This window comes from Plectropomus leopardus, chromosome 4, assembly GCF_008729295.1.
Source record: "Plectropomus leopardus isolate mb chromosome 4, YSFRI_Pleo_2.0, whole genome shotgun sequence".
NCBI lineage: Eukaryota > Metazoa > Chordata > Actinopteri > Perciformes > Serranidae > Plectropomus > Plectropomus leopardus.
In genome coordinates, this window is record NC_056466.1 from 26,848,829 (window position 1) to 26,867,911 (window position 19,083).

Below are 19,083 nucleotides of genomic sequence, written 5' to 3' on the forward strand. Positions count from 1 at the left end.
AGTGTAACTGCCAATAAACTGGAAAAAATAAAATAAAGATAGCTATACCGGTATGAATTATTATATTAGAGGAGGTGAGTGAACAGTAAGTACAAAACACTGCAAGAAATCTAAAAATAGTAGCTACGATAAGGTGTGTATTGTCAATAGTTGTATGATTTAGTAATGCATTCAATGACTAGTGTTTATTTGAAATTCACAAATACAAATATGGTCCAAAAAAATTAAAATTTACAGTCAGTAACAATTTGAATGGCTTGCATCCATATAAAGCCACAGCAGCATCCACCGGTCTGCAGGTGATGATATCTTGGGCGGCAGTCGTCAACTATCAAAGTTTTGGGATGGAAATTAACTTGGACCAATCACGATTGGGCGTCCGACTCAGACAGCCAATCACATTCCAGATTTGTATCGTGGGTGTGTCCCAAAAAGAGTGTGGCGGTGCTGTGCTGTGCAGCCTCCCTGGCCGGCTCGAGTTCGGTTGAGAGGTTGCTGAATGGTTGGTACCACTGATGAGAGAGCGGGCGAAACAAGGGACTATTTTAGCACGCATTGGAGGACGATTACATTCATCTACCGGATACTGCTGAACACCTGGGCAGGGTTTCTTCATCTACCGTGTGCGGTGAGTTCAGCGGAGAAGCCTGGGCCGGTCATTGTGAGGATGTAGTGAGGTGGTTAGCAACAGTCACCGTTAACGTTAGCTAGCGGATTATTGTGCCATGACTTTTCAATGATGGAGGACCATCAGCTTTGCTAATGTTAGCCGGCGCCGCAGAGCCAGCCTGCTGTCGTTATCAGTCTCATGCGGTCTTAAATAAACATTTGTGGTGCAGGGATCAGTTTTAAGAGTGTACTCGTCAGGAGCTACCGTGAAACCGTGTGGTCATTGTCCGCTTGCTTTTATCCCCACCCAGACGTCTTTGAGACACCCACACCCATGATGGGATTTTGCCTCATCCCTAAAACTCTCGTTTGCATAGATATTAGGCTATTTTTGATTTGGGTCCACCTTATAATTGCTTCAAGTCATTAAAGCGACAGTACAGACCCCCTAAGTTTGTTTCGTCGGTGGATGAAACTGTGTAGACCTTGCAGGCATCATTTCGAGCGGGTGGGATATGAAGCAGAGCACGCCAACTTTGAGCTAGCGTTAGCAGGCTAACCTAGCCGATGCAGCGGTTTGGCCCGGCCGGGGCATGCCAGTCTCTAACGAGCTATTTTCACCGCTAATTGCAAATTCGTTCCCATCCTCTGTCGAAACATCCTCCCCGGAGTGTGGTGTGCTATATTTCACAGTGGGTGTAAAGCGGAATGAGGGATGAAAGTGTTTTCCAACTCGGGAGTGAGGGGATGCAGTGACACGGCAGCCAGCACCGCACTGATCCCCCGTCCCTCTGACCTGACCCAGATTCGTGTCTAATCAGCGCCTGATTTAAGCATGGGACTTGATTGTAGGTTAAACTATCTCCGAGCATTTATCAGCTGATGTTGTCTCAGATTAATAAGGAGAAAGCTGGAGTGGTGCTTTCAGTCACGGCTTGTCGCTGTATCAGCTGTTGAGGGCATCAAGTGCCAGGTTTAACCTCTCTTCTGTCTTTATTCATGTGAAGGTCTATGGTTTTTAGTATGATTGCAATCATATGTTTTATTGGTTGATATAATAAGCATAAAACCACTCACAAAGCTCTTTTTTATATGAAGGACTGCAACTAATGATTATTAATATTCTCAGGTATCAATTTAAAAATATGTGTTTAAAATATGGTTATTAAAATACCTAATTACATAATCATTAATCATAGTCATTATTATTATTACAATCACAATCACTTTAGGGACTGTACCTTATTTTTCAGAGTACGGTGGCTTGGGTTTTTATACAAACACATACCTACATATATGTTGACAGACAGACAGATAGATAGATAGATAGATAGAGATCTATAACTATATAAAATATAAAAAATCATAATGAATGGTGTAATTTTGGAGATATTAAAGAATGCATGCTTTTTAAACCCACTTGCAGGTTTGAGGATTTTGAGGGTATTTAAAATACAACCATTTACATTGAATGTCCCTCCTTGAAGCCAAAGCAAAAACCAAAAAACCCTCATAAATAACAAACAATCCCTGGCTCCTTCTGCTTTTGTCAGATATTGGGAAGAAAATGCCCCTTATTGTTTCATAGAGCCAAAGGAAATATCTATAAATTAGAATTGCAATTAGCAATAATCATCCGCCCTGTAAAATGTTTGAAAATCAAAAAACAAAACATGAGGAAATTACATTTATTCCTTATTTTCATTGCATAACAACACAGTCAGGGCTTCCCTTGGCTTAAGCACAGGCTCAAATGGTGTGGTTGGTGTACATGTGGGTTGGTTACGTACAGGGATGGAGGTGTAAAGGCTTGAGCACACAAGTCTGTGTGGGCCAAATAACTCCTTCTGGAAAAATCACAAAGCTCTTAAGCAAAGGAAATACAGCAAATAAATCAAACTATGAGACAGAATACAAAAAATGCACATTACATTTTTTATGTGGTTGAAATGCCCAACAAAAGATCTTGCTTTTCTTTCAAGAGTAACAAAACAGGTGCTCCCTCCTGTGCTCATTCTGTCACTGTTTTTAAGATACGAAGATTCAGACTGTAAATGCTGATTGAGACTTATGTTTTAGAGTATTTTGTCCTCACTCACGCTTTTTTTTCTTCACACTTACTGCATGTACACACAGGTACAGAGATCTAATGTGTTCAGAAGATTCACATTTTTCTCTTAGTAGTGCTGTATAATAATATATATGAGGTTAGTCAACCTCATGCTGAGCTGTGACAGGCAAGCAGAAGCCACCATGGGTGACTGTGATAAGATGTAACACTTGACAATTAATCAGACATGCCAGGCTACTCCTCAAATAACGCTTGGTGTTCAAAACTCTCACTACGGCCAAGAAAACCTAGCTAGCTGTTGCTGTTAGCTGTTGATTTTTTGTCATTTGAAAGAATCTATTCATTTGAGGATACAGTCTGAGTTTTCTTGGAGCCAGCATTTAGCAGCCATCAGAAAAGCTGCATCATCCTTAAAGCACTTAACCATCAGCTTCAACATTCAGCTGTATTGACTGTAGATTAGTGGAGTCAATGTCGTCACCGAAATAGTCAAAAGTCGTTGTGAAACCGGTAATATCACTATGATATAATATCAACAATCAGAGATTTTGATGTACTATAGTATATCTCCCTTGAACATCTGTGTTTTTGTTTGGCTATTGTGATCAATTTTGCAATTCATTGAGCTGACTGCCATTGAAAATATCACTTTTTATACAAATTTTGTGTCAAGCGTAAGACATTCCTTTATGTTTTGGTTACCCATTAACAATTTTTCAGTGGCTTTCCCAGAAAATTTTTCATATTGTGATAAGAGTGTCATACCAAATTACGTATATTGAGATAAATGAGTTTGCCACCCAAACAGGGCTGACTCCTAAATGTTAATGATTCAAACCAAGAGTCTTGAAGCCCAGGAGTAAAATTCGTGGGCTGGATTGTTATTTACTAAGTAATGCTGAATCATTTTTTATGTTATTGGTAACACCTGTGCTTTTCCCACTATGACGAAGTTTAAATGTCTGCAGTGAAAGAACACCTATCAAAAGGATCTTTTACAATACAGTTTTGAGTCATAGTGATCTCATCTGCGCTCTGTGAAGTGAGCTGTGTGACGGAGCTGCATGGATCTTAATTTAGATTTTTATTTTCTGTTGGTCAGATAAACATTATACTGTCTCTGCTTCCTACAGGTGGCATAGTGTCTTCTGCCTCTGGCTTCCAGCAGAAATGTCACAGAGGAGCGGGCAGGAGGACCCGGAGCGGTACCTCTTTGTGGACCGTGCCGTGGTCTACAACCCGGCCGCACAGGCCGACTGGACTGCCAAGAGGCTAGTATGGATCCCATCGGAACGCAATGGCTTCGAGGCCGCCAGTGTTCGTGAGGAGCGTGGAGATGAGGTGGTGGTGGAGCTGGCAGAGAATGGGAAGAAGGCGGTGGTTAACAAAGATGACATCCAGAAGATGAACCCGCCAAAGTTCAGCAAAGTAGAGGACATGGCCGAACTCACCTGCCTGAACGAAGCCTCCGTGCTTCACAACCTCAAAGATCGCTACTACTCTGGCCTCATCTATGTAAGTATTTGTCATTCACTCGAAACAATTACCTGTAACAACTTTTAAGCAAATAATGAAGTTGATCATTTATTTGTAGTGATTAATCACCACTATAAGAGCCTTGGGATGCCAAGTCAGTGGACAGTGTGTTGTAATGTGGTCATTTTACTACAGTAGTGAATTCCCACCAGTATTCCTTGATTCATATAGTCTAAAATCAGGAGCAAATGTTTTAAAATGAACATCTATCTCTTATCCAGAACATTTCATTCTTGAGTGTCTAAATTCAAGAGACTGTGAAATACATTTCATTCAATGAACAAGCCATCATGTCCTACATAAGCTACCAATTTCCCCTGAGATTATGACCCACTTAGTGACATGCATTCCTGGAATAGCCCAGACTCAGAGCTTGTGGGCCACCTGAGACCCAGGGAGGAGGCAGGGGCCGAGGGGTTCACACTTGGAGGCCCGGTCACAAAAACAGAAATGAGCTTTGCTACACTAGATTTACTCAGGGCAGATTGTAAAAAGGATGGTTTATTTCCTTACCCAGTCATATTGCTCTATTACTCGGTAGATGATTAGGATGTAGACGGTGGAACGTTTCTGCGCTCAGTGAGAGATTTACATAAAGTAGTATCAGGAAAAATATGTATGGCTACAGCTGGGATTGTCTGAAGTCATTTACATGTTACATGCACATCATTTAAAATAACAGTACCTTTGAGGAGAGGGGATTATTCGTCAGTTGTTGCAGTTGGTTTTAAGGGAAATGAGCTGTCGTTGAAAGTAGTGGTGGTTTTTCCATCTTGGCCATTAAGACAGAGCTTTGGAAGCTTTACGGATGAAGTCATGACATTTAAAATGTTAATGGAGACAGTATGTATCCTTTGTGTTGATGAGGCATGATTACATCACTGTCATCATCCAGTAGATTGCCTGCCAAACCACCAGCATTTTATGGCTTTATGTCCCTCAGTGGAATAATTACAGGAGAGCATCCATTCGTAGGTATGCTTACTCTGCTAGGATTCAAACTGTCCATGATATTCAGTCTAATTTAAGAGCTGTCATATATACACTATGGCCATTGCCATCTTGGTTTCTTTGTAGCCTGAAATAACCATATTTGGTGTAGAGGGTGTAGCTGTGGAGGAGGGAGGGGCGGGTCTGGCTCACTAACTGTAGCAACGCCTCCAGACAGCCTGTCACTCAAGCGGCCCTGGCCTTAAATTTGTGTAACTGTGGACCGTAATAAAAATGTAAATAGGGGATTTATATAAAAATTCACTCCTGTACAGTTGCCATGAATGTTTAAATGGGCCATAGACTCCAAAACTGTTTTTTGTACCAGGCTGAAAACATGTTCATTTCTGCTGTAGAGTTGGGCATTTTAACATGGGAGTCTGTGGTGATTGATTCCCTCTTGGAGACTGAAGTGGCCATCGATGAACTGCAGTTTTTGGCACTTCTGCATTGGCTACTTTTTTCAGCCTCGGAGATTTCCACTTGGCTGAGAGAGTATTAGAATGTGTCATGTTTACTTAAGAAATGACTAAACTATTAATTGATTATCAACATTGTTGCAGATTTGATGACTAAGCATTATAGTCCTAGATCCGTTACATAATATATTGAGTCTTCTACAGCCTACTGCGATTATGATTACAGTCCTTTGGTGTCCAATTTGATTCAAAATCGATTCTCAATTGAATGAAAAAAAAATTAATTGGGGATCGTTGTCATTCTTTTGCTCCAGTACGCTATACTGTGTGCCAGACCATATACTGGTGTCCTCATTCCACTGAAATACAATTAGAAACATGACTGGAAGTTAAGTCAAAAATGCAAACTTGATGGTCTCAATGTAATAAATATGCAAATGTAAATTAGATGGTAATCTGCATGATCAGTTTGACCCCAGAGAGACTTGATCACTCCTAGTATTTATTTCTGGTGTTCTGCTGCATTATAGCTAAATATACCATTTAAGCACTGAATAATTAATGTAGTGGAGGGGTGAATGTTATGACCAGGAAAGGTGAAGTTGTATGGGCTCTGCTATGTGGTCACTGTCTACTTATGGCTCCTTGCCAGGAAACTGCTCGGTCGGTTTCTATCTCCCAAGAGCAGAAGTTGTTTATCACCATATTAGAAGAATGCTGACCTTACTATGACCAGGACCTTACAAGAGTTTTCAAGGGATATTTAATACCATAAATCACAGGTAATCTCTTTGTAGACCTGTTGACAAAAGTTAGTAATTGCTTCCAGATTCTTCATGTGCTGTAACAGAACGCCTCCTTCTACCCACACAAACTGCAGCAGTGGAGTCACCAAGTACATATTTTTTTATTCTGTTGAAAATCCAGTATGAAGACCATCTTTGTATTTTTCAGTATTTTCAGAGGGCTTCCATGGTAGAAAAAGTGACCCCAGCCCCATCTCATAGCTTGGAGAGGCCTGTGCTGAGTCACACTGTAACCAAACCGCCTTAACAGAGTTCTTTGTGCTCACTGATAAGCAGCAGCTGTCTGCTCATATAACTGATTTTTTTCAGTTTTTCTGTCAGAAAACCAATGCTTAATTTACAGACAGTTCAGGTCAGCTTTTGAATATTTCTTTGTTTTTCTGCAGGGTAACAGACATGTCCTTCCTCTGATCCAGTCTGCAGTCTTTTTTTGTGCTGCTAAATTATCATCTTTTTGATTTCGGTTCAAAGCCAAGTCCCTAAGTGTGAAGTTAATGAATGAGGTGTTTTGGGAGATTTGAGTTGCATGCATGCAGAACTCTGTCGGTCATTTGCTGTAGCGTTCCTGACTCTGCATGTTTTCCTCTCCTGCTTTTGAGGGTTGTGTGACCTTTTAAGTCAGACCAGCATAGCACAGCACTGACGTAACCTTTTTGATTACTTCCATCCACATAGCAGGCGGTGGATGAAAAGGTGATAATCGTGCTTCAAACTTATTGATATTGGAAAATTTAAGATGAAAGAATGAAGGACTTTATGGACTTAGGAAATGGGCTACTATCTACACTCAAAACATCTTTCAATTGTTGATATTATCATAGCCATAGGGCTGGGCAATTTGGCCAAAACTGTAATCAGGATAAAATGTTTACATCAGTTGATATTGAAAATTATCATAATAAATATAAAATCATTATTCTTTTAAGTTTACAAGTGGATATTTGTTCCTAAGCTAAATTTGAAGAAACCAGACACAGGGTTTCCCACATATTCATTCATTTGTGGCAGCCTGCCACAATCAAAACATCTGCTACCATGTACTGATTTTATATTTCTTTGTGAAACTTAACTGTTGATAGCGCTGGGTCTAAAAGTTAGCATTCACTCGCAACAGTTGCTCCTCTCATCCATCGATCTGATCTGATCAGATCAGCTCCGATCGGACTGACACAATAATTATCCGACCCACAAGTCAAACTCCACAAACTGCTACTGAGAGAAAAAAAAGAGCTCACAAAGATCCCTCCTGCGCTACATTCATGGACCTGCAAAATTGTCTCAATGAGAGAGGGGACACAGAATGATAAAAAGGGACACACACACAAAAAAAAAAAATTTCCCCCAATATTTCTTACATTTCTATATTGTAGATTATTATCATTTTATGGGCCAGTCCTAGATGGATATACCCTTTGATGCCCGGCTCTGTTGATTTGCATGGTTGAACAAGTGTGGTTTGACAAAATGCTCAGGAGAAAGTAGGTCTAGATACAGTAATGAAGTCACTGTGATGTATTATTGAATGCCACTATATGCTCTTCCTTTGTTGCATTGGTGGTGCAGAGTGTACATCCTGAAGAGGATGGTTTGCAGCTCCAGGCTGAGAGCTTTATGTGGATACTGTGCACGCCTTTATCAGCAGGCTGTCCTTGTGTTTATTAAGCCTGCCTCTTAGAAGAGCTCCTTTAAAAGAAAAATGTCAGGCCTCTGACTGGGTTGGTTGCTACGCTCGTCTTCATTCACGTCTAGACAATGATGCCGCACAGCCTCAGAATTAGAAATCACCTGTAATGGTAATTACATCTCAATTTTATCCTGTACTGGCCTTCATTGGGACTCATTTGACAGTTGGCTGGGTTTTCGTTATCCTTTGCAGAGGTGGAGACTTTGGTTAAACCTCAACTCAGTGGAACGCAATGCCATCACACTCCCCTTTTTACACAATAGTGGAGTTATGCTGATTGATAGAAGCGCCAAAAGTTATCTCCAGCTGTAATTCCTCACAGATTATTTGCATTCTGCCTTTCAAATGTTTGATTTTTTTTTTTTTTTTACGCTGTCCTCTTCCTTCATTGACTTTGCCTGGTAGCATTCGCTCCTCTCTGCTGTCAAAGCTGTTTGAATTTGGGTTAGTCCCCTCTCGTAAGCAGCCAGTGATGACAGGTTCGTCATTTTAATCAAGTGCTGCTGCGTGAGATTAGGAGCACCTAAAGATTTAGAGCAAATGGGGAGCTCCGAGAACATTCATGGTCTGACTGAGCTTTATTTGAAATAATTAGAATATGTTGTGTGAGCCAAATGCTTTTCCTAATTTCCCTGGAAAGTCTGCATGACACTTTCATGATTTCTAGGGTTTTTACAAACATGGTGAAGCCCAGGTAGCCCAGTTATGTCAGAATGGGAGGAACTGATTCATGCAATGGAAGAGACCCCAGAAAATGTTTCCCATTGGCAAAGACTGAGGCACTGTTGCTAAGCACTGCTTGGTTACAGACATTTATTTGGACATTTCCGGAGGTCTGGGAACCCTTTCAACTGTGTCAGAGTTCTCTGTTCAACATAGTTTCTTCGGGTTCACCAGCTCAAACCTATTTATCAGCTCAAAATAACCTGCGCTATGTACTCAACGATTCATGTGTAATTTAGCTGTCTGCACATATTGTTGATCGTAGTAGTAAGTTTCCAGTGAGTAGACATTCCCTTGTGCAAACTCTGCACTTTGAGAAAGGAATAAACCGCAACATGCTAGCTGGCTGGTTACTTGTTATGCCTGGTTGTGTAGGTGTCCAGCCCCTTGCCCTCAGAGCTCCACTAATCCCTCATATACCCCCTGGGGTTCACCGTCAAGGACAGCCAGCTGAGTCATCCCTCTTCCCGCTGCCTGTGGCCCACGCTGGGTCAGGAGCGGTGATCTGTCTGCCTGGCACTGGGCCCACTGTAGGGGGTTGGGAAGGGGTTATTATTTTGAGGGCCCTATAGTACATCCGTAGCTGTGTGGAGTTTATTTTTACAGACAGTTCCAGTTATCAAGGTGTGAGTGTTGGCCTCAGTAATCAGTGATGTAGAACGGTGCTGCTGTTGGTGATTCCTGAGGAACACGTTTCTATGTGCCAGGTTGCGGTACAGATCTGTGTCTGAAGCATCTGTGCACATGGAAGAGGTAAGGAGAGGGATTTCAATGACCATCTGGTGACATTACCCACTCACCCCCCAACACTCCACACACGTGGGCTACAACACAGCAGGACCACCACCAGGAAGCCGTTTGTTACCCTAATATATGCATTATTGAGAGGGTTTCAATTTTAGCCCCATTTAAGCTTCTGTGTGCGTATGAATTTAATTTAAATCTTTTTTTTTTTATTAAAAAAGGGTAATATGGAGTAATTTAATACAATCACAGTCATTATGTTAATGTTTAGCTCCATAAGACTAGTGTTTAACACAGAATTAGAGTTTGTGAGTGGTGGTATCTCTCCTTTTTTTTCTTTTATAAATGTGTGTTACCTTTTGTGTTATGTGTCCCCTCTGTAAATTTGGAGATTTTTGCAGGGTCATGAATGCAGCACAGGTAGAGCTCTCCACCTTTTTTTACTCAGCAGTGTCACGGTTGTGATGATTAACCTGTTGACCCGTTCACAGCTGATCAGATCAGGTTGATGTATGATAGGAGCAGCTGTTGCGAGTAAATGCAAACTTTGACATTCAGCAGAATGAACAGTTAGGTTTCCCTTAAAATGCGCCTGCCATTGTGCTGCTCCATCTGTGCCCAGAGTGCGCTATTTGCTCCAAGAGTGTGGTGCAATAAATTAACAAATGTTATATATATTTCAACAGTGATCCTAACGAATGGTCCATCTATAAATGTTAAAAATCTTTCGTGGTGGCAGATGTTTTGATCATGGCGGACCGCCACAAATAAATGAATGTAAATGAAAATAAATGATGTTTGGGAATCCCTGGCACTACAGTTTTTAAAAAGATCTTTTTGTTGTTGGTTTTGTTTTACCAGAACATTTTTGTGTGTTTTATTTAAGCAAAACCCTACTATTTAAAATACATCTAACTAAAAATAATTTCTGTCATGTTAAGTAATTAATGTATTTGGTGATAATATTGAATTATTTCACCGCCCAGGCTGAGTTTTGCAGTAACATCTCGATGCAATCTTAGGCTCCAAAATATCAGACTACAGGTATGTGTTGTGTATGTGTGAATATGTGAACCTCCAGTCGGTTGACAGTTGTGATGTGTTTGTCAGAGGTCTTTCTCTAATTCAGTCACACATACACACACAAAAAAATTCCCTCTGCTCCCACAGCATGCTTTAGTCATGTCACCATTGTTCCAGCTCAACAACTGGGTTAGCAGGCCCGGGGCCCCCCTGCAGCTTACTGCCCATCACAGACAGCATAATTTAGAGAATGTGGCTGCGCGGCCCAGCTAAGCACAGAGATCAGAAAGGTGAAAAAAGAGGAAGGGATTAGGTAAGGAGTTAAACGCACACAAACAGTTAATTGAGAAAGATAAGGATAAGTGAAGAGAGTAAAGACAAGTAAACTGTCGGACAGGGCTGGTCAGCAGAGGGACGCAGATGGCTGCATTTTAGTCACCCAAAGAGTTTTTATTGGCATGATGCATCAAGATGTTTGATCCCGGTGAATGATATATGACTTAAAAAGCCCTAATCCGATACAGTCTGTATACTCTGTATCCTGAGAGCTCCTGAGTTAATGGAGTGCCCCAGCAGCAGCAGCAGCAGCAGCAGCAGCAATGTAAGGGATTAACCCTATCCTTTCCTGTCTGACTGCATGTCTGTCTGCATCATTCAACAGAGGGACCGGTTTACTGTCGTGGATTAAAATCACCACCCCTTGCATCCGATTTCTGAGTCAAAATATGGTGGGGTAAAATTGCAACCCCTTCAATGTGGAGAAGAAGTTGATGGGGATTTGCCACATATGAGAAGGATAATAAGCAAGTGGAGCACGAATCTTTAATACTGTAGGATACTTGGCAATTGGCCACCAAGCTGCCGTTGCGCACTGTTCTCTGGCATGATCCGCAAATTCATAATCTGCACAACAAAACGGGCCATGTGATGGAACTACTCACACAAACAGTTTTGTTCATAACTGGCATGTAGTGTAAGAATGATGTACGAGAATTTGTGGCATCCACCAGTTTTGTTGTCACATTTGCTCACACCAACAGCTGCCTCAGCCTTTTTTAGCCAGGTCACTGTCCATTAACTTCACCTACTTTAGGCTATAATATTCTACTGAGTAATGTTTGTGACTTTGATGTCCCCCTGACTGCCTCTCATGCAGTCGTGAACTGTTTTGTTGAGCATATTCTATTTTCTAATAGTTTTAGAGCCTCTAAAACCACTTTATACTGTGCTAAATTGTTTATGCTTTTGTCCAATGATTTCAGAAAGCTGGATTTGAAACTCTGCATTGTTAACTCTTTGTGAGGCTGAGCGATATGAAGAAACTCAAATATCACAACATTTTTGACCAAATACCTCAATATCAATATTGTAAGGATGGCTATTGTTACTTTTACTAAATGTTTACACAATGAGATTTGTGATAAGTAATCATCAGTAATGTTGATATCCTAACTAAGTGGTTAAAGGCAAATAGAAGAACTGCTGAAACAGTCCCTAAGTTCAGAAAATTGCAGCACCTTACTGTAATGCAGCTATTAAAAACAACACTTACGATACTAAAATTTTCAAACTCTAAGGGGACGTCTGGTCTCATCACAATGTTAAGATAATATTGATATATTTCCTAGCCCTAAGTCTAGTAACATTTAGGTGAAAAACTTTCCTACATATGGAGCAGAATAATATGTTTGTTATGGCAAGTTTATGAATACTGACAATGCCGATGATCAAAAATCAGGAACACACGCCTCCTTGTGAAACGGTGGCATCGACCAAGCTGAAACAAGTGATTCATAATTCAGTGAGTTCGATGAACCTGCGTTGGAACACAGAGTGAGTTAAAGTACAAAAATTTTTTTTTTTTGTCGTGTGTGTACAGGAAGACAAAACATGAATACAGGAACACTGTGTTGTGCTGTGTAAAAATAATAATTAATACACATTTTAAAAGTGTATTGTAATCTCTTCAGGTAGCAGGTGACTCCATAAAATCCACCCTCAGATCTGTTTCCTCTAAAGTTGCTTTTGTTCCTATGACAGCACACTTGAGCTCAGTATAATAAATGTATACAAATACTAAAACATTGTGAAATATTAGGTGTGATAATGGTGAAATTTGTGCTGCTCTGATGCATTAATAGTAAAACATGTTTTCTTTCTTTACCTCTCTTTTCTTTTCTTAGACATACTCTGGTCTCTTCTGCGTCGTCATAAATCCCTACAAAAACCTGCCCATCTACTCAGAGAACATCATTGAGATGTACAGGGGCAAAAAGAGGCACGAAATGCCCCCTCACATCTACGCCATCTCAGAGTCTGCGTACAGATGCATGCTACAAGGTAGGTCTGACTGTTACTGCTGTATATGTTTGCCTCTCATCTTCCTGCCTCAGATTGGGTGGCACATATTTTTTTCCACGTCAAGATGTAATTTTGCTGGTAATTTGAGAATGCACAGATCAGGGGTCCAAAATATGTAGAGAAAAGATCAGCATGAAAACATAGCCACAATGTTCTGAATTTTTATTTAATTCATGCCTTCATGCAGTGTAAGCATTCATGATGAAGCAAATATGACTGGTATCTTCGCTCTGAATTTCAACATTTTTGTAATTTTCCCAGCTCCTAAATTAGTTTGCAGCTTTTGGAGTAAAAGTAACAGTTGAGGTGCACAATACTGCTGTCATCTGCAGCATCCAGTCTGCCCCAGTTGTCATGTTTCTTTGATTTAAATTCATTTAAGAACATAAAGTCTTGGAAGTGAAGGCAGTCCACTCAGAATGATGTCTTCAAAGATCCTTGCCTGGTAGTTGGCGAGCTTCCAGGCTCTACAAGCAGTGACTGACTGGGATCAGACCAGCGAGAACAGAGAGGGTGACCCCATTGTGTTCGACAATAGGTCCTTTGTGTGATTGCGAGGACCGACCAGTGGGGGTGGTGACAAACTGGACAGTCCCGTCAGTCCTTTTAGGCCTTGCTTTCCTCATGTTGGTACACAGAAGGAAGTTTCGGTGGTGTCAACAAGTAGATTGACGATAGCTTCACCCTTATAAAGAAAAAACTTCTGTCATAAGTGACAGTGGCATTATATTTACTGCCCCCCTTTTTACCACAAATGTTCAGATTTTAGACAGTTTTCTTTTTCTAGACAGTTTTCTTGTAGCTGCACTTTCTAAGCTTTAGTCTAAAGATGCTTATTATGATGTCGGTTGAATGATATGATCAGCTGATGCACAAGCACAGGAACCTAGTTTTAGCAGTAGCTCGGCTGTAGCAGTTGAACTCTCGTCATTTAGTGTGCAGCCAGTTTGTTGTTGTCACCTCCTGCTCTTTTCTTCACACCCTTTATTCTCTACACACTGAGTTTCTACATGGATGGACATATACGCATGGGGGCAGGGCCGAAAGACCTGTTCATTAGTAATGAGCTGAGCACATTGGTGCATTTTCTTGTTTCTTTTGCAGTGACCTCAAGCTTTTCAAAATGCTGCATGTATTTACTGTATAACTCAGAGTACACAAGCCTGATTTGTAGTTTTGAATGCACTGCTGCTTCAACCCATTTTCAGTCGTGGTCGAATCAGAAATAACAGCGTTGTGGTTCAAAAGGAGGTTTGTAGGTTGGAGATTAGTGGAGGCCAGCTGCTGTTCAGCTGTGGCCCTGAGCATTTCAGCAACCTGGTTAATAAAATATCCAGCTGTATAGATTAGCACTGGTGGGCTTTTTCTCTTTTCTCCAAGAGGCCAGTAAAGAAAAGAAAACCAGACACTGAGGCAGATATCATCACATTTGTTAAAATGAGGAAATTGTCTATCAGGTTGTCTATCATGTAATTGTATAAAGCTGTAATGACATATTTTCTGGAAAATCAGTTAATAGTTCACAGATCAGTTGATGACCAGAAAACTGACAAATATGATAAAATACATTAACATTTGCATAATTTGTGTCAAAACATTCACTGTTTCCAGGCTCTCAGAAATTGCGATTTTAATTTATCTCTGTTTTATGTCAAATTTTAATCTTTATATTTTGTGTTATTTTAATTCATACATCTATTAATACTAACAATAAAAAGTATGATTTTTTTTCACAAAAACAGCACCTTATAAAATAAAATGAAGTATTGTGGTTAGAAACAAGTACAGACAAAAGAAACAATTCTGTTTCTGAAATGAGAAGAGATATTTCCTTGTTTAAATTTTGTTTTTACATATTTTAAACTAACATCATAACATAGGCTTTTTTTTCTGTACAAAGCAGAAATTACAGTCTGCCTGAAATGGGTTCAGGAACAGTGTAATCGAGCTCAATTACATTAAGCGTGTAGGGAAAGCCTATGTTTTCCACCACTGTGTGCTGCCTTCATAAAGGTGTTGTATTATTTCCTGAGAGTACATATTGTGATCTTTTTGAGTGGACTGCAGCTATTCATTTCGAAAAACCATCCTCTGGTAAAATATTTGACACGTATCTTTCCACATTAAAGGTCAGCATATTGCCCAGCCCAGTCCCTGTTATTTCCTGTGTTTTATTAAATTTCGGTGATTAATATGCAACCTTTCACACGTCATGTTTAGAGCTCGCAGTGTCATTTGCCATCTGAACAAGAAAGAACAAGTGAGACAAATAATTTGTTGCCTCTAATTTATGACCTTCGAACAGATTGAAGAATCATATTCATGGCTGCAGGGTGTCTAAACCTCACAGGGATCTGTTAATTACCTCAGCATTGCTGTGAAGCCAGTCACTTCTCGGATGGGAGGTTAAATGAGGTGTTACCTAACAAAGACGGGGTGTGTAAGCAGACCTCTAGAACTTACTGCACATCTGTCATTGATTAGCGGTCCAGATACTTTACATAACTGCCCTAGCTGCATGGCCGAGGTGAACTCACTGACGTACAAGAAGCTAAATTTATCATATCTGGAAATGTGTTGTAAGGAAATGCTGGTGTTTGCTTTAAAGAAAACATTTGTTGAAGGACTGGTCATGTCAGCAGCTGTGAGGGTTTCCAAGAGCGGACATGCATCAACAGCACTGAAAGTGTCCCTAGGTGGGGTTTTAAAACAGGGGGTCCTTGTTTTAGTGGAAATGGTGTAAGAACCCCCCTTCTTGACTCTCTCCCTAGTGTCTAATCATGACGTGCGGTCAAGTCCAGCTAGATCCATCTAAGCTCAGTGAGGTTTTTCCCCAAAGCACAGCTCTTAGATTTCTGTTTTAGAGGTCCATTTTATCAACAGTGAATAAAGTAGGCCTCATCTCACATGTCGGCAGCATTACTGATACTGACAAAAGATTAAATGAATTGTTTGAAGAATGCAAAGCATTTTCCATGAAGTTGAAGTGCACGGTGTAATGTATACTGTCGGGAATGTGTGATAAAATGACTTCAGGAATGTTTTTGATGGCCCGCTGTACACTCTCTGTAAACGCTGGCCCACCTGGCACCAATGAGGTGTACAGCCAACAGCCATGGCTTCGATGGCCTTTTGAACCAAGGCTTGACGCCAGGTTCTTTCAACCTCAAACCTCCTCCTGGGCACACCAGAGCACATTAAGCTCACAGGAGATTTTTGCTAATCTTTTTTTTTTTTAAAAAGGGATCCACCGCATTTCAAAATGTTGCCGCAAGGAGTTGTGGGTGAGGGACACATTTACAATCACTAAAGCTATTGTTCTTTTTCTCTCAAAGATGGCTCCTTTTCCCGTTAAAAAAAAAAAAAAAAACTGGAACAGATGTTGTTGTGGAAGGAGCAGTCCTGTTTTCTTTGTAATAGATCCCAGTGAAGCTCACAGTTGTATCCTAAATAGTACAAGCACAGCTGGAACTTCAGCTATCATTGCTGTTCTTTTAGCTGTCATTTTTATAGCATCCTCTTAAATCTAATAGGACAGGTGACTTAGCTACCAGAGAGGAAAACTGAATGTGAGTATATCTTCTCTGTGCTCCCTGGAGACCTTGTGTGCATAAAGGTAATGCTTTCCTCCCTGACACAAAGAGCCACATACGGAAACTTTAAAATAGTAGAATTACTACACTCAAGATTTGCATCCTTAGCTCAGAAAAAATGGCTTCCTGTAATGGCCAGAAAAGTGTTTCTGCAGAACATTATGATGCCACAGTGAAGTTAACCTTTGGCCTTTGGATATAAAATGTAATCACTTTATCTTTTTGTCCTATTTTGTGACATTTGTGTGAATTTTTGTCATCATTAAACATGGTAATTAGTGTATGAATTTCTGAGTTATCGCTAAAATCAAATGGATGTTTGTGCCAAATTTGAGAAAACAACCCCTGGCCCATCTTCAGATATTGTGTTCACATTAATGAGGTGGATGCAAGGTCTCAGTGAACATGACCTTTAAACAACAAATTCTAATCAACTCATCAATAGTTCCAAGTGAATGTTTGTGTCAAATTTGGCAAAATTCCCTTAATGTGTTCTTGAGATATTGCTTTCACAAGAGCGAGATGAATGCAAGGTAGCCATGACCTTTGAATCACCCAAATTTATCAGTTCATCCTTGAGTCCCCTCGAACACTTGAAGAAGAAATTGAAGAAATTCCCTTAAGGTGTTCATGACATAACGTGTTTACAAGGACGAGAGGGATACAAGGTCACAGTGACCTTGACCTTTGATCTAGGACCACCAAAAGTCGAGAGTTGATCATTGAGTCCAAGTGGACATTGTGCCAAATTTGAAGAAATTCCCTTAAGGCATGAGAATGAGACAAATGCAAGGTCACCTTGACCTCTAACCACCAAATTCTAGTCAGTTCATTCATGACTCAAACTGGATGTTTGTGCCAAATTGGTAAAATAAAGAAAAAAATCCCACAAGGCGTTCTTGAGATATTATATTCACGAGAACAGGACAGACGGAAAGACAGACAACCCAAAAACATAATGCCTCCGATCGCAACTATCACCAACGTGGAGGCATAAAAGTGACTTTTCACTGATTTACATTTATTCACAAATTGTAACTGTAAGTGCTAATTACATATTCAAGGGATTAAAGGATTAAACATGGTAGTGCACACATTTTCGGAGGCATGATCGAATATAAAAATGTGTCATTTTAGCAGTAGTGTATTGCATTGAGTTTGATGCGATGGTGATGTGCTGAGCATGGCCATGCTGTTAGGGGAAACTGAACTCAGCCTTTGAGCATAAAGCTTGTGACTGAGGTGGAGGAATTCCTTGTTGTTGCAGTGATCGTCTGAGCAGCCGATTCCACTTTTCTCAGAAATGCTCAGATGAGGGTCTACAGTAGAAATACCTTCTTGTTGTTGTCACCCAGCATGAAATGATTTCTGGCAGTCTTTAGTCTTGCTCGTAAAAGTCACCTGGTGACTATTTTCTTTACATCAGCTACTGGAAGGCAGATGGTGTATCAGACCAGTATTCCATGATACAGTATCCTGAGCCAAAGTAGATTTATTTCTGCTTTGTCTGTATTAAATATACAGTCTTCAGTGTGTCTTATTTTCCCTTTCACACTCAGTTATTTTCAATCTTCTCTCCAGTCGCCTGTATTTGGCTGTCACACTACCTGTCATCATTGATTTATTTTGCACCTGATTCAGTTATTAATCACAGATTTTCTAGACCAGTTTTAGTTTGCATGAAAATGTTGAATAAAAATCTGAATCTTGTTGACAGTGTTTCTGAACACAGTTAAGCTCCCCATCACATTTCATTAGACTTCTCAGAAATGCTCCACATTGGAAACCAAATGCTTTGGATCTCCATTGCATTTGTTTCCATTTCTAAGTCTCTGGCTGAAGCATCAGCACAGTGCTGCCTGCACCATAAGCCTTTGCAATTATGGCCCTAAAATGGATGGTTTGAAATGATTTACTGCTTTGCTGCTTCTAAAACCCTATTGACAGATACCTCTGTGTCAAGGGATAGTCTAGTCCTTTGAGGCCACCAGTAAATGGTCTTCTTATATTTGGAAGGTGAAGTTAGATGAGAGACAAGACTTGGTTAATACCACTGAAAACATGACCGTAGGCCCCTTTTAATAGACTCTTGAAGCCCCTTTGGCACACTGTCGTAAGTGCTCTGAGGTGTTGAACTAATAAATAATGGCAAACCCCTTCTGTGTTATTTGATGGCTTTTCTGTGCCAGTACACGACAGAGTTCTTCAAAACCTGCAGTGCTTAACATTTCTATTCTGTTTTTGTTTTAGTTGAGTTTCATGCCAACACTCCTGCTTCATAATGTGCTTAGTAGAAAATCCCATAATTGCCACATGCGATACTTAACCCACTACTTTATTTTAGTTGGAAAATCAAATATATGTGGTAGTCCATACATAGTCATTACGCACTGTAGTTTTCTTTTTTTTTGTTTTTTTGGTCTCTGATCAGGTTGTGAAAATCTGAAACCACTGCTGTGTCACAGTTGGACATATGGCTAGATTTGCAATAGTGTCAGGATACTGAAATTCCTAACTTTGTGAA

The 19,083-nt window shown here is 40.3% G+C and overlaps 1 protein-coding gene across 1 annotated transcript in view; it reads left to right on the forward strand.

Annotated features, from left to right (window-relative positions):
• Positions 1–499: 499 nt before the first annotated feature.
• Positions 500–19,083, forward strand: part of LOC121941687 (myosin-10-like) — a 61,795-nt gene continuing 43,211 nt past the window's right edge. Inside the window, exons 1-3 of the mRNA XM_042484516.1 lie at positions 500–630; positions 3,811–4,195; positions 12,789–12,945. Coding sequence (XP_042340450.1) covers positions 500–630; positions 3,811–4,195; positions 12,789–12,945 — 673 coding nt within the window. The remainder of the gene's footprint in view (positions 631–3,810; positions 4,196–12,788; positions 12,946–19,083) is intronic.